The sequence below is a fragment of the Eubalaena glacialis genome, chromosome 8 (assembly GCF_028564815.1).
Source record: "Eubalaena glacialis isolate mEubGla1 chromosome 8, mEubGla1.1.hap2.+ XY, whole genome shotgun sequence".
Taxonomy (NCBI): domain Eukaryota; kingdom Metazoa; phylum Chordata; class Mammalia; order Artiodactyla; family Balaenidae; genus Eubalaena; species Eubalaena glacialis.
Window position 1 is genome coordinate 52814427 of NC_083723.1, and position 13330 is coordinate 52827756.

Sequence of the window (13330 nt, forward strand, 5' to 3'; positions counted from 1 at the left end):
TTAAGCTGCCAGCACTCCCTAAAGGAGCGTGTGGGTTAGTTGGGGCAAATGCACACATAGAAAGATAGCCAGTACTGCAGAGTGCCCAGGAGCCGCCATATAAATAGTCAGAAAACACAGAGCTCCCAGAGGGACAAACCCCAGTGGACTGGGGTGGGTGGGCGGAGCTTCACCCAACAGGTGACTGCACAGACCTGGACTTCAGGGGGGTTCAGGGGTGTAGCAGGGAAGACGGAGGGCTTTCTGTTGTGGAGGACGGTGTGAGCAGAGGCAGGTATGAATCACAGCTTCTTCTGATGAGTAGATCTCATGTTGAGTCAAAGAAGCCATGCACGGAGGTAGAAGGAGAATAGAAATCTGTTGGAGGCAGACTGTGGTGGGCCCAGAAGGGCAGGCTGGGGGTTTGGACTGACAAGCAAGAAGGGACCTACTGTCAGTTGAGGGGCTATATAGGGACTTTTGTTCAGTTGAGGTTTGCAGGATGGCCTGAGGGGGGCGTGACTGGAGCCCCAGGAAATCCACTGAAAAGCCGAAACAGCAGTCCAGGTGTGCAGGGATGAGAGCTGGAGTTAGGGTTGCTGAGAGTGGAAATAGAAGGGAAAGGAGAAATGGGATCAAAATCACACTGAGAACAAAGTGATACGTATACAAACATCCCCGTTTTTCTATTGCACTTTTTAAAGTTGTGCTCTCTAGATTGGGGGCCGTTCCCATGGAATATCCTGTCCCATTGGGATGAATGTTGACCAGATATTTACACTGAGTGAGAATAAAGATGTTGATCCTCCATGGCCCATGACATTGTTTTGGCTTAGACAACTGCTGGGCCTGCCACGGTTGCATATATTGTGTCCTTATAGTACAAAGCTTTCTGTTTGGTTCTAATTTTCCCCTTTTCTTTCTTTTCAAATAGACTCTATCAAGAAGAATTTCCAATCCATACCTTGAACCTACTCCTTCCCAGGTATGATTCTTATCTCTCTTACAGCATTTTCTGAAACAGTGATTCTTCCCTTTGCTCCTGATTACGCCGTCTCCTTCACCTGGGATGACACGGCCGAAGGTGTTTGAAATGCTCTGATACTTGTGTCATGGAGCAAGATGTTCACTAGATAGGACAAAAATTTTCTCCCATTTTCCAAGTCCTCTACATGAATGCGTTATGAACATGGCAGAGTTCATATATAATATAAATATTTTCAATTTGCTGTATGATAGAAATGCTGTATTTTAAAAATACTGGATATTTTACTCTGAAAACGTTGTGTGAAAGGGGATTATTTATATTTATTGTTATCTAATAGTAGAATATCCCTGAATGCTCATTGAAACAAGGTGGGGATGCCTTCATTACGTTGTGTTAAAAAAAAAAAAAATCAGCTGACAGGGTTGCATATTTTAGAATAACAGGAGACTGTGAGCTTTGTGAGGGCAGGACCTTTTTGGCCTTGCTCACTACTGCATCCTCAGCATCTAGAATGGGACCTGATAGCTGCTTAGTGTTTTTTGAATGACTGAGTGAATGAATACTGATACATTGTCAGGACTAGTCAAGTGTCAGCTGACTCATACCTCTTTTATGGTAATACTTTCTGTTATCTGACTTAAGTTGTTTTTTTTTTTTAATAGATTTAACGTGTTAAAAATAAATCATTTCCTGTCCTTCTCATTTTCTTCTTAGGTTGTGTTTAGGAGGTGATTACAGGAAAATTAAGGGAGTATAAGGTTGGGGTTGAAGTGTTCTGGATCAGATTATAGTCAATATATTATCAATTTGTTTGCTTTGGGAGAAGATATAAAATATTTTGTAGGTGCAGAAAGAGTTCAGCAAGAAACAAGTAAACAGATGTAAGCATGCACCCTCAATATATCTTCACTTTCATGAGCCTTTACTTAGACAGTTCATTTTCTTTTAGCTTCCTTTGTGAAGCAACATTGCCTGTGGACGAAGCTGCCAATTATAGAAAAAGGAGGTAGTTTATAAAGTGGGACATAGACCTCTCCAGATCTAAGGAATACCCTGCTTCATCCTCCAAGAATCAGAGATGCATATGGGCAAATCAGAAGATTAAAAAAAGAAGCTATATGAAATTTTTATCTGCTAGATGGAATTGTGAAGTAGATGAAACCAGGATGCTTGGCGTTAACTATGAACTCTGCAGTTGAGTGAAGCTTAAAAGCAAAGCACACAGCAGCCTGCTATTAAATTGTGTCATGGTGCGAGATGCTTGCTAGATAGGAAAAAATTATTTTCCCAGCTTCCAAGACATTTACAAGTATGCATTTATCAATATGGCAGAGTTCATATATAAATATTCTTCAGTTTGCTGTATTGGTACAAACATTGTATCTAAAAAAACAGGTATTTTGCCCTGGAAACTCTGTGTAAAAGGAAATTATTTATAGTTAAAGCAGTTAAGTGTTTTAAGCTTAGGGACTTGGCCATAACTTTTTCTATATAGTATGTCATTGGCAGCTCACAAATTGTCACATCATTGTTCTGAATTCTCAGTGAGTCTTTGTCTTTTCCGTGTAGATTTATGGAGAGAATTCTTCTTGTGCAGGAAGAGCACTGAGGAATATTATCACCGTTCAGGCAGCTGACCTGATAAAGGACAGGGTGAACCTCAAGGGATTTTACAGGTAACACAGTTTCCTAACACCTTGTCAGAAATTCTCCTTGAGAAAAAAACCCAAAAACATGTTAAAGTCATAACCGTGATCACAGAGAGATGGGCAGTTATCCAGTAGTAGGAGGGTTGGTTTGTTTGAAGTGTCTATTTGGGATACTGGGGTGTGGTGACTCTTCTCTTAATTAAACTTAGCCGAGTGTTTCACAGTTGGACTCCTGGTCTGAAGATAGGGACGTTACAACTGGAAGATTACAATACCATAAAGAATAGGGAGAGTACTCAGAATAAATGATAACAAAAAAGGTAGGAAAGAGTCTCAGAATAAAGACATTTCTTTAAGTTAACTAAATTTAGCTTTATCACAAACTCATTACAGTCATTTTCTTTTTTTCCATTTGCCACAGATGGGAAAAATTCCATCATGGCCTGGCTTTTGGGGATAGTGGTTCCCAACCTATTTGAGTAAGATGACCCCCCCATCCTTTTTTTTGAGGCATAGTTTACATGCAGTAAAATGCACACATCTTAAGGGTACAGCTTGATGAATTTTTAATCATTACACACACTTATGTAACCACTATCCACATTAAGCTCTGGGGAGTTTTCACACCCTAGATAATTTCTTCGTGTCCCTTCCCTGTCAGCAACTATCTCATGCCAACAACTTCTTTCTGATAAAAAATTTGGCAAAATCGGTAATCTTGGCACCATTGACCAACTGTGTAGTGGAGATGAGAGAACTATAATGAATTAACACTTTAAAATCCCATGTTTAATTAATCACATTAGTATTTCCGTAGGTTTTGACACATTCGGCATAGGTTAGATATGATTTATTCTGTTGACAAACAATGCTTTTGTGTATATGGAATTGTGAACCTCTTGAGAAAGCCCAAAGGTCACTGCCACACCCTCCCATAAGGAATTCACAGCCCAGGGTCTGAAAACCACTGGTTTAGAGCCTAGGCCAAGCAGACGCAACAGGCTGGAAGACAGGCTGTGGTGATTGTTGGATTACTTTACGTAGAGCTCCCCCCGCCTTTTTTTAAAGTAGATGGTAGTATCAACTTTAGACAAGTCTAATTTTTTTCCCCCCTTTTTTTTTAAACTGAAACTGCATGTACAGGCATCCCTCAGAGATACTGCAGGTTTGGTTCCAGACCACTGCAGTAAAGCAAGTAGCACAATAAAGTGAGTCACATGAGTTATTTTGTTTCCCAGTGCATACAACAGTTATGTTGACACTCTAGTCTATTAAGTGTGCAATAGCATTATCTAAAAACAATATACATACCTTAGTTTTGAAAATATTCCTAAAAATTGCTAACCGTTATCTGAGCCTTCAGCAAGTCATCATCTTTTCTGTTGGTGGAGGGTTTGAAATATTGTGATAAGTACCAAAAATGTGACACAGAGACACAAAGTGAACAAATGCCATTGGAAAAATTGGCACCGATAGACACTAAATGCAGGGTTGCCACAAACCTTGAATTTGTAAACATAATATCTGTAAAGTACAGTAAATGAAAGTGCAATAAAATGACGTCTGCCTGTGTAAGTCTTTGGGTCTAGTTGTCAGCACGCTCATAGTATTCATTTCAGCTCCCACATGAGGCTGTATGTAGGATCTGTCCTTGTTCTCAGTTTTGTTTCTGATTGGATATAGATTGAAAAAGAATTGGGAGATGTACATTAATCAGGTTCATGGAAAAGAACCATCCATCCAAGTAAGAACATACCTAGGGTTTAGTGGGAGTAGAATGTGGAGAGAGCATGAGTTGTCCTATTTCAGATTCCAGATGATCAGGCCAGAACCTCCTTTCTTTTATAATCTAAGGAGTGATTAATGCTCTGGGTTTAGAGACAAAGTGCTAATATTATTGCCTAGGCTGGGTCATTTTCATTTATCTGGTAATAAATTGAGCAAAGTGCTCTCCATGTACCCCACGAGAATTACTTTCACAGCTTTGAAGTGTTTTCCATTTATTTGGTACTATAGGAAAAATCATACTAGTTTTTTGAGGCTTCATGTAAGTGTGTAAATACCACTGCCCCACTGCCATTTGAGATGAGGGTTCTCTCTGCACTCCTATGAATTGATTACTAAAAATGTAACCGGAGACAGAAGGAGGCCAAGAGAGATCGAATTTTCAACTTCAGAGATTAGTAACATTAATGTTTTGTTATGGCAATCACATTGGCCTTGGAGCCAGTCACCGCCATATCACAATGTTCCTGTCAAGTATCGCAACGCTAGTTAGATCTGCATGTACTCGGAACAGTTGCTGGATTCAGTACAAGACTGAAAATACACGGGGAGTAAGAACTGCCGTGGGTGTTCACATTCCTCCCTTCCAGGCATCTCTGATTTCTCCACCGCTCTCCCCTCGGTCCTGGAGGTTTAGGTATTTAAAATGGATTGTTGCTGACCTGGTCCACAAGTCAAGGGGGTGCGAGTTAATGGCAGCGGCAGCTTACCTCATTTTGTTTGCTTTGGTGGTGTTAGTGATGGTGTTCATCCTTCCCCCAGTGATGTTTTGCCTGGTGCAGATGGATTGTTGAAAGCGATTTGAAACATAGCTTGATAAATTGGAGGTGGGGGTAGAAAGAGATCGTGTGCCCCCGAAACAGTAGCTTGCTCTGAGCGCGGGAGCCTGATTATTCAGTAATAACTACACATGACAGCAGTCATGGCGGTGCCGTGTTTAAGCATATCCACTCTGCCCTGCACCTCCCCAAGACAGAGCCCTTCCCAGTGAGAAGGTGGGGCTGGGTCACCCCGTTAGAAATGAGGGCTCAGAGGCTGCACCCAGCCACACGGCATCAGAATCTGCACGTCAACAAGATGCCCCGGGCGACTCCTACTAAACACAGATTTGGGAAGCCCTGGTCTGAGGCACGTCTTCCTCATCAGCTATGAAGAAACAAGCCAACGCATCTGTCCAGTCACCATTTGCAATTTGACAGTTTTGTTTGTTTAGTAATTGCTTTGCAGGATCCAGTCACCATTTGCAATTTGACAGTTCAGTTCGTTTAGTAAATGCTTTGCTGTATCCTGCTGTGTTCCAGGTGGTGTCAGACACAGAGCAGGCTGAGGAGCTGTATGTATTGTTCTGAGAATAAGGATTAAGATGATCAAAGTGCTTTACAAGCCCAAAGATGCGGGCTAATTGACAGAGGTGTTGAGGAATTAACACTTGGAGCCTTTAATATGAAAGGTGTCCTGTAGAAGTTAAATTTGATGGTTTGGTCTAATTGCCTGTTTTGTTGCAATCTGTTTTCTTGTTTTGTTTCAAAAAACATCCATTTATTTGACTGTTAATCTTTCTTATGTCTTAATGCCAACCTGCAACTGGAATTGTACAGTTGGTACAATCTGGAATTGCCTTAATGGCCTCAGAGTATCTTTCAAATATTTACTCCCAAAAAGTGATACTTTATCTAAAGTAGAATATTTGTTCAGATATCTCAGCAGAAATGTTTACTACCTTATTTTTCCATCACTCAAGAAAATGTAGCATCTCATGGCATTTCTTCATACTGTTGGTTACTGTGTGATTTCTAGGTATTTATAACTATGCCAGTCACAAAAGATAGACAATATTTTTCTGTTTGAGGAATACAAATAAATGTTGGCATCTTTTGGTCCTTAAATACCAAATATAGGAGAAAGATAGCCTTTTACATGATACATCTCTTTAAAAACATTTTGGGTGACCTTTTTTTCCATACGGAAGAGTGGGTTTCAATGAAATTTCTGCAGATTAAAAAAACTTATTTCAGAAAGTTTTCTTCGTTTGGTTTTTCATCTGAAGCTGATAAAGATGGGAAAGTAGGCATGAAAGTACCGCTTGTGATGCCCAAATTGGGGCATTCTTTGAATACAGCTACGTATTTTAAGGATTCCAGAGAGTATTTCTTGCATGTGGTTAGTGGAATCCATCATCCAGGTTTATGGGTTTATGATCTAGGCTGCTTGGCGGATTGCTTAGATTATGTTAAAAAGATTAACAGTCAAATTTATTGTTCTTTGAGACAAATATTAGGGTTTGCTCTCCGTTTAAAGATCAGAAAACAAAACTTCATACTACTCACTGTGGTATAACCTTGTCTAACCCTGGAATTATTTTGTTCTCAAAGAGATGAGATAAAAATGTGTAATTGCTTGAACCAAAGCTGATCACCACCAACTCGAGGTACTTGTCTTACCAAGGCAGAAGCATTGTCTTCAGGTAAAGGGCTGCTAAATTTATTCCTTCATTTATTCTAATGTATATATTCAGAGACTTGACCGTGGGCCTGGACTGTTCTGATGTTGGCGTTTAATCATAAGTTACATACACATAGTCCCTGTTCTCCTGAAAATTATTCTCAAGGGAGGAAAGGAGATATTATTCATTTGGAAAGATGTATAATTGCTAAATGTTACATACACATCGTCCCTGTTCTCCTGAAAATTATTCTCAAGGGAGGAAAAGAAGTACTATTCATTTGGAAAGATGTATAATTGCTAAATGTTAGGTGATGCGAAGAAGAAGTATAAGAGGATATGATTCTAAGCTTTTATAAGGCAAGCGATATTTGAGCTGAAACCTGAAAGATGGATAAGAGGGCCGTGTCATTTATTCTTGAGTTGCTTGTTTAAAAGCACGTGAAAGCGACGGTATTAAATTTCATTTTTTTTGGCAAATGAGTGGCAACCATGTCTTACTGGGAATGGCTTTGCTTTTGTCCAGGAGAAGCTGCGTTGGGTCGGAACTGGTAGACTGGCTTCTAGAACACTGTCCTTTGGTCCAATGCAGATCTATGGCCATAGGGGTCTGGCAGCTCCTACTGGATATGGGAATTATGTCATCAGGTTAGTGTTACGTGTTTTGAAGGCACAGAATCATTATGTTGTTAAGCTACTTGACCAAAATGTGTTTGATTTCCTAGATGATATTATAATCTAGATGGAAATTGTGTTTGCTGGTAAATATTTGCATTCTCTTATAAATGAATGTGACAATTCATCTTTTGTTACTTCTCACACCTTTTGTAAAAATAGTTAGGTATTTGTTGTTTCATTAACTACTACCTGTAAGAGTCTTTCCCTTACCCCCTCCCTTCTCTACTTAAAATGATGCACACAATTTTTTAAAAAAATCAGTGACATCTTTAGTTGCTCTAAATGTGTGATTTGTCTTGCTGTACTTAGAATAATCATCAGAAACTGACTTTATGAGTAGAATGTGTATGCCATTTTAATTGTGTAAGTAGTCATAAACAGTTGGAAATACGATCTATGAAAATAAGCTGTTTAAACAGAACAAAATTGTGTTAACTAGAAACTAAAATAGATGGTGGATATCTCTTTTCTTTGTTGAGCCAGGGAATGGAAGAATTAGAAGTCAAGCACTTTGGATTCTTTATTTATCTCTATCACTCAGGTGCTGGTTTGTCACTGGGAAGCCCTTTTCTTCTACAGATGATAAATATTGAGGGTCAGAGAACATAGTTTCAGAAAGGCACACCCCAGGTCTCACTGTGGAAAAGTGGTACAGATGGGGATGTGGGTGTAATCTTAGTCGGTCACACCTAGCACCTGATGCTCTTCTTTAGAAAAACAGTTAACTGCCTTTGAGGAATATAATTATCAGCTTGCTTGTGAGGTTCACATTTCTGCTTAGCAAAACATTTTGTGTTAATATTTTTTGGAAAAGTCTCCACGTCTTGATTTCTTTTAAAATAGGGTTTCCCAACCTTGGTAGTGTTGACATTTTGTGCTAGATAATTCTTAGTTAATGGGGGGGGGGGCACTGTCTCGTACATTATAGGATGTTTAGTAGCATCCCTTCCTTCCACCCACCAGATGCCAGTAGCACCCCCTAGTTGTGGCAACTCAGAATGTCACCCGACATTGCTAAAGGCCCTCAGTGCTGGTTGAGAACCACTGATCTAAATCTTGCCATAGTGTTGTATTTGTGTACCACCACAGTAATTAAATGTACTGCTTTGGGACGGTAAAAAAAAAAAAGTTTCTTCTACTGCCTTTGAATTGCTGTTGATTTCACGTGTCCCTGAAGTAGAACAGTTGTAAAATACATGTGAATGTGCTGGCCAAAACTTAAAGTAATAAAAATAGGGCGGTCAGTAAGTCCTTTTTAATTCAATGGGACTGTGAAAATGAATGGACTTCATGATCGTCCTATCCCTGGCTTCTCCCTAATAATTAGTAGGCCTTTCAATTTATTATTCAGTTTATGGCTCTCTAAATGGTATACTTTACAAAACTGATCCACGCCTTTTTTGTTTCCAACAGTGGACCAGCATTTATGCTTTCAAGATACCTATGTTTTCTACCAGTTTTCGTCTGATGAGTGTAGCTACTTGTACTGTGAATTTGAAAGAGAAGAGGCGTGGCAAAATGGTGTCAAACTTTTACTGCAGCTTGTGCCTCTTGTTCCCACTAGAGCTGGCATCTGTGAACTGTAAGTAGATGCTGTTTTGTTCCATTGTAAAATTATTCCCACTTAGAGAGCCATGCCTGTGTCTGGGGACTGTGCTCTGCTTTGTAAGATCATCTCCTTTAAGAAGTAATTGTTTTATTCCCATTTCTCGGATGCAGGTTCAGAAAGGTAAAATGCTGAAAATTCAGTCCAGTTAATAAATGACTGAACTGGTATTCAAACTCCAGAAGTCCATGCCTCGCCGGCTGCACCACGCTGCTTCTAATTTAATCATTGCTATATGAGTGGATGATATAAGTTGGGAATAAACATGATTTAGCTTAAGTTGGAATAAAATAATAACTGACATCCTCTCTCCAAGTCGTGACTTTCCTAAGAAAGAGCTCAACAGACATTTCTGAAAATAATCTAGAAGCAACATTTGGCAAATTAAAACACATGAATCATTATCACATGAAGGTGCTGAGTCACCCTATGATTAAAATGAATTAAAATTAATTCATTAGAGGGGGTGTGGGAACAGGACTTGAGTCATGATATGATGATTCTGACATGCCTTTGTTTATCCACAGCATTAATGACAAGCTTATTTCAGTATAATGAATTGCAGATGAAAAATTTCAGTTAGCAACTTTTATGTATTCAATTTTTAGAATACGTTGAGATTAGCAGGGCAAGTGGTATTATCCTCATCTCATGGGTAAGAAAAATAGGTTCAGGGAGAAGCACCCACAACCGTAACAAACATGAGTTACTCTTGTTAAAAAAAGACAATACTGAACAGTTATTACAGGCTTTTAGAGAAGAAATAAAATGTCAGAATATTAATGAGACACTAATAGGTTGATTGTAGAGGATTCATTTTATGTCAGGAACTATGCTAAATGCTTTATATTCATCATTTCATCAGTTTCTACTATTTTAAAGTGAGGGAACTGAGGCATAGAGATCAGGTAACCTATCTATGGTCACACAAGTGGTGTGTGGTGCATTCCATGTCTGTCTGGCTTTAACACCCATGCTTTTAACAACTGCTAGAGTGTGCCCAAGAGTTATGGGGGTCATTCTAGCTTCCCTTTCTGAGACGTTATAACCAGAAGCTATAAAAATGTTAGACTGACTCTGAAATGGTTATGAATTCAGTGCCACTGGCACCACCACTGTTTATAGAGGACCTTGCCATGGTAGAGCAAATATAATGCATCATTTGATTGTCCAAGTAAGGAAAATGTTTCTTAATGTAACGTGGTCTTAATGTAGGTCAGAAGTTTCCCAGGAAAAGTCAAGGAGCATGTCAGTAAATTTTAAAAAGCTTTCTAAGAAGGAGTGGAATGCTTTTTAAGCTAGAGGTGGCTGTGACTCTGTGGGAATGGCACTCTCTGGCAGCTTTTCTTAACCATTTCCCATCCTGAAGTCGGAAGTGTGTGCAGTCCCAGGGGGTGTACCCAGATTAACGGGGTATGAGGGTGTCTGAAGTAAACTCGCAAGCAGTCCTCATGGTTTATCTCCTTTCTCTCCCACTGAGGAAGCAGTTTGGAATGCCAGTGAGATGACCTTTTTACAGGGAATCCCTGAGTCTACTGTAGGTTCTAAAGGTGAAGCTATTTAAAAAATTTGGTTCCTAATATTCCAGATTACTTGCAGGCTTTTGTCACACTGATCACTGTATACAGTGTCATGCCTCTGGGGTTGATAATCACTATAGCATGCCTTATCAGCACATTCTTTTTCTCTTGGTGTGAACTTGTACATTTGAGGGTGGTAGTTCCTCTGGGAAAATTGGCATTGGGGAGCTATAGACCTGTTTATCCCATATTATAAGTACAAACTATAAAAAGATAAAATTACTGAACCCACTGCAAGTCTCTTCTGGAGCAAAAATATATATGTGTGTGTGTGTGTATGTGTGTGTGTGTGTGTGTGTGTGTGTGTGTGTGTGTGTGTGTGTGTGTGTGTATTTATTTATTTATTTTCTCTATACTAGAGTTATAAGCAAGCTTCTAAGCTCTGATATAATGTTTTGGGCCAAATTTTTGAAAGCTAAAGTTTAGGTTATCCAGACTTGTAGTAAACTGTGGTCAGAGAAAAGATGTCTAGGGACATTGTCCTCTTCCAGTTGGGTTGTCACAGCCCTTCCTAAGGTTCAACACATACGATCCCATCATAACTTCTGCTCTAATCTGGTGATCTCCGTTCATTCTGGCCCATACCCGTTTATTCCCTCATGCCCTTGTGAAGTTCTGCTCTTTCCTTGTCAAGTTCTACCCACCCCTCAAGGGGGAGTCCAAGTCCTACCTTGACCACAGAACTTCTGTGATACGTGCAGTCTATGGACAGCCCTAACTTTTAGTAACCTACTGCTCTTGCTGTTTGTTTCAATTTTTTTTTCCACTCTTCTATGTCATTCTTAGTCCTACGGTATTCATTCCACTGTATTATCCATTCATTTTTAACCTATTCTACCGAAATGCCCTCTAAAATCCTCTTGACTCATTAACTTACATTGTCCGTTCACAAGCTGAAAACCCGGTCCTGTGGTTCTTTTAATAACCTTTTTGATATTTGAAGGCCATGAAGTCTGCCTGTGCGGTTCTACATTGGGGTCATTCTAATTTGCTGTCTTCTCTCTAAATCCCTTTAAAATTAGGTGAGGAAACTACTTCATGTCTCTATGTAAACACAGTTCTGTAAAGATTCATTTTTAAAAAGAAAAAAGAAACATAGATTTTTTTTCCCATTTAAAATAAAATGTTTAAAGCAGGAAGGGAAATGGAGCAAATGCAGGCTTCTAGGCTAACGTGAAGAAACAAAATTCCTATGCTATACAAAATAACTTTTCTATCCAAACTGAATAGATAATTTGAAAGAAGTGAGTGCATTGGTTGTCAAGGGTACTGTCTCTGGGGGAAGAAAGAACAATCGCGGTATCTTATTCAAACTGAAAGGCAAATCAAATCATCCAGAATGTCCTTTTTCCTAACTCTTTTTTATTGGGGTGGGGCGGTTAGGAACGCTGAAGTAACAGTGTAGGGAAAGGCAGCCTGATAATTCCTCCAGGACGAGTAAGACACGCTTCTGTCTAACACTGACTTGGAGAATTTAGGCTGTGCGAGAGCTTGGCTATTTTAATTCAACTGGCTGTATTACAGCCCTCCGGGCTTGCTCGGGGGTGGGGGTGGTGGTGCTCTGAATAACTGAGTTTGTGAACCTTGATACATAAAACTATATTCTACCAATTACAGGGCAGTTAACACTTATGCTGCTGTTAAAAGAGTCATAGAAGATTGCTAAAATGTAACTTATGCTGCAATCAGGCAGGTAAAGAAAAATGTAACTTCTTCATTTTTCTCTAAACGTTGTGTTGTCCACGTGAGCCTCTGTCCTGCTGGACAGCCAGAAAGAAGGAAAAGAGAAGCCCCATAATTTTAGCCTAATCCAGTAAAATGACTCTAATAAGGAAATTTAAAAGGTTTCCTTGTTAGCTGTTGAGCATATTTTGGTAAAAAGGTTCAGTCTGCGCCCTCTCCTTGCTCCTCAGCAAGACAGCCCCTGGGGGTGTGGTGAGTGGTGTGGGCCCTTGACCCTAGCAGACCAGGCTTGCCTGTCAGGTTGGCCCTTTCCCATCCGCACTGATCTTGCCTAGTGACCCCTGAAGTGTGACTGGGGTGCGCTGTTACTGGGGAGCCTAGTGTCAGTTGGGTCTCTGTCTCTCAGCTTGATCAGTGCCCGGTGGTCCTGGCTGATGTGTCCTCCTGGAATGTCAGCATTAGCTGACATTCTGATGCTCCTGAGGTCTGGCTGCGGCTTCCACAGACATCCCATTCAATCACCTGACCTCTGCTGAAACAGCTCCCTCTCATTGCATCCCACCCTGACCTTCCCTGACTCTAACCTATGTGTTAAACACACACACACACACACACACAAAACACAAAAAAACAAAAAACCCACACCTGTTCGTTGCTACTGTTAATGAGCAGAGTACTTAATTGGATGGTGTGGCTCACTTACCATTCCTCACTAACCAACTCTAGGAAAAGCTCAGCCCAGAGGATTCAGATGAATTTGTTAACATTCATGACTCCATGCTCTAGGTAGAGCAGCAGAAGGGCACTTGAGGTAGATGGTACAGTGTGTAGGGCAGGAAGTTAGGAAGATGGGTGGCGTGTTGAGAGGGTACAAGGCAGCTTGATGTGGCTGGAGCAGTGGGTCACAACCGGCGGGGGGGCGAGGCTCAGATTGATTACA

At 40.2% G+C, this 13330-nt stretch overlaps 1 protein-coding gene across 1 annotated transcript in view; it reads left to right on the forward strand.

Annotated features, from left to right (window-relative positions):
* Nucleotides 1–13330, forward strand: part of RAPGEF5 (Rap guanine nucleotide exchange factor 5) — a 218158-nt gene that overhangs the window by 38749 nt on the left and 166079 nt on the right. The window contains exons 2-5 of the mRNA XM_061198504.1: nt 914–964; nt 2537–2643; nt 7370–7491; nt 8935–9103. Of these exons, the coding sequence (XP_061054487.1) occupies nt 914–964; nt 2537–2643; nt 7370–7491; nt 8935–9103 (449 nt within the window). The remainder of the gene's footprint in view (nt 1–913; nt 965–2536; nt 2644–7369; nt 7492–8934; nt 9104–13330) is intronic.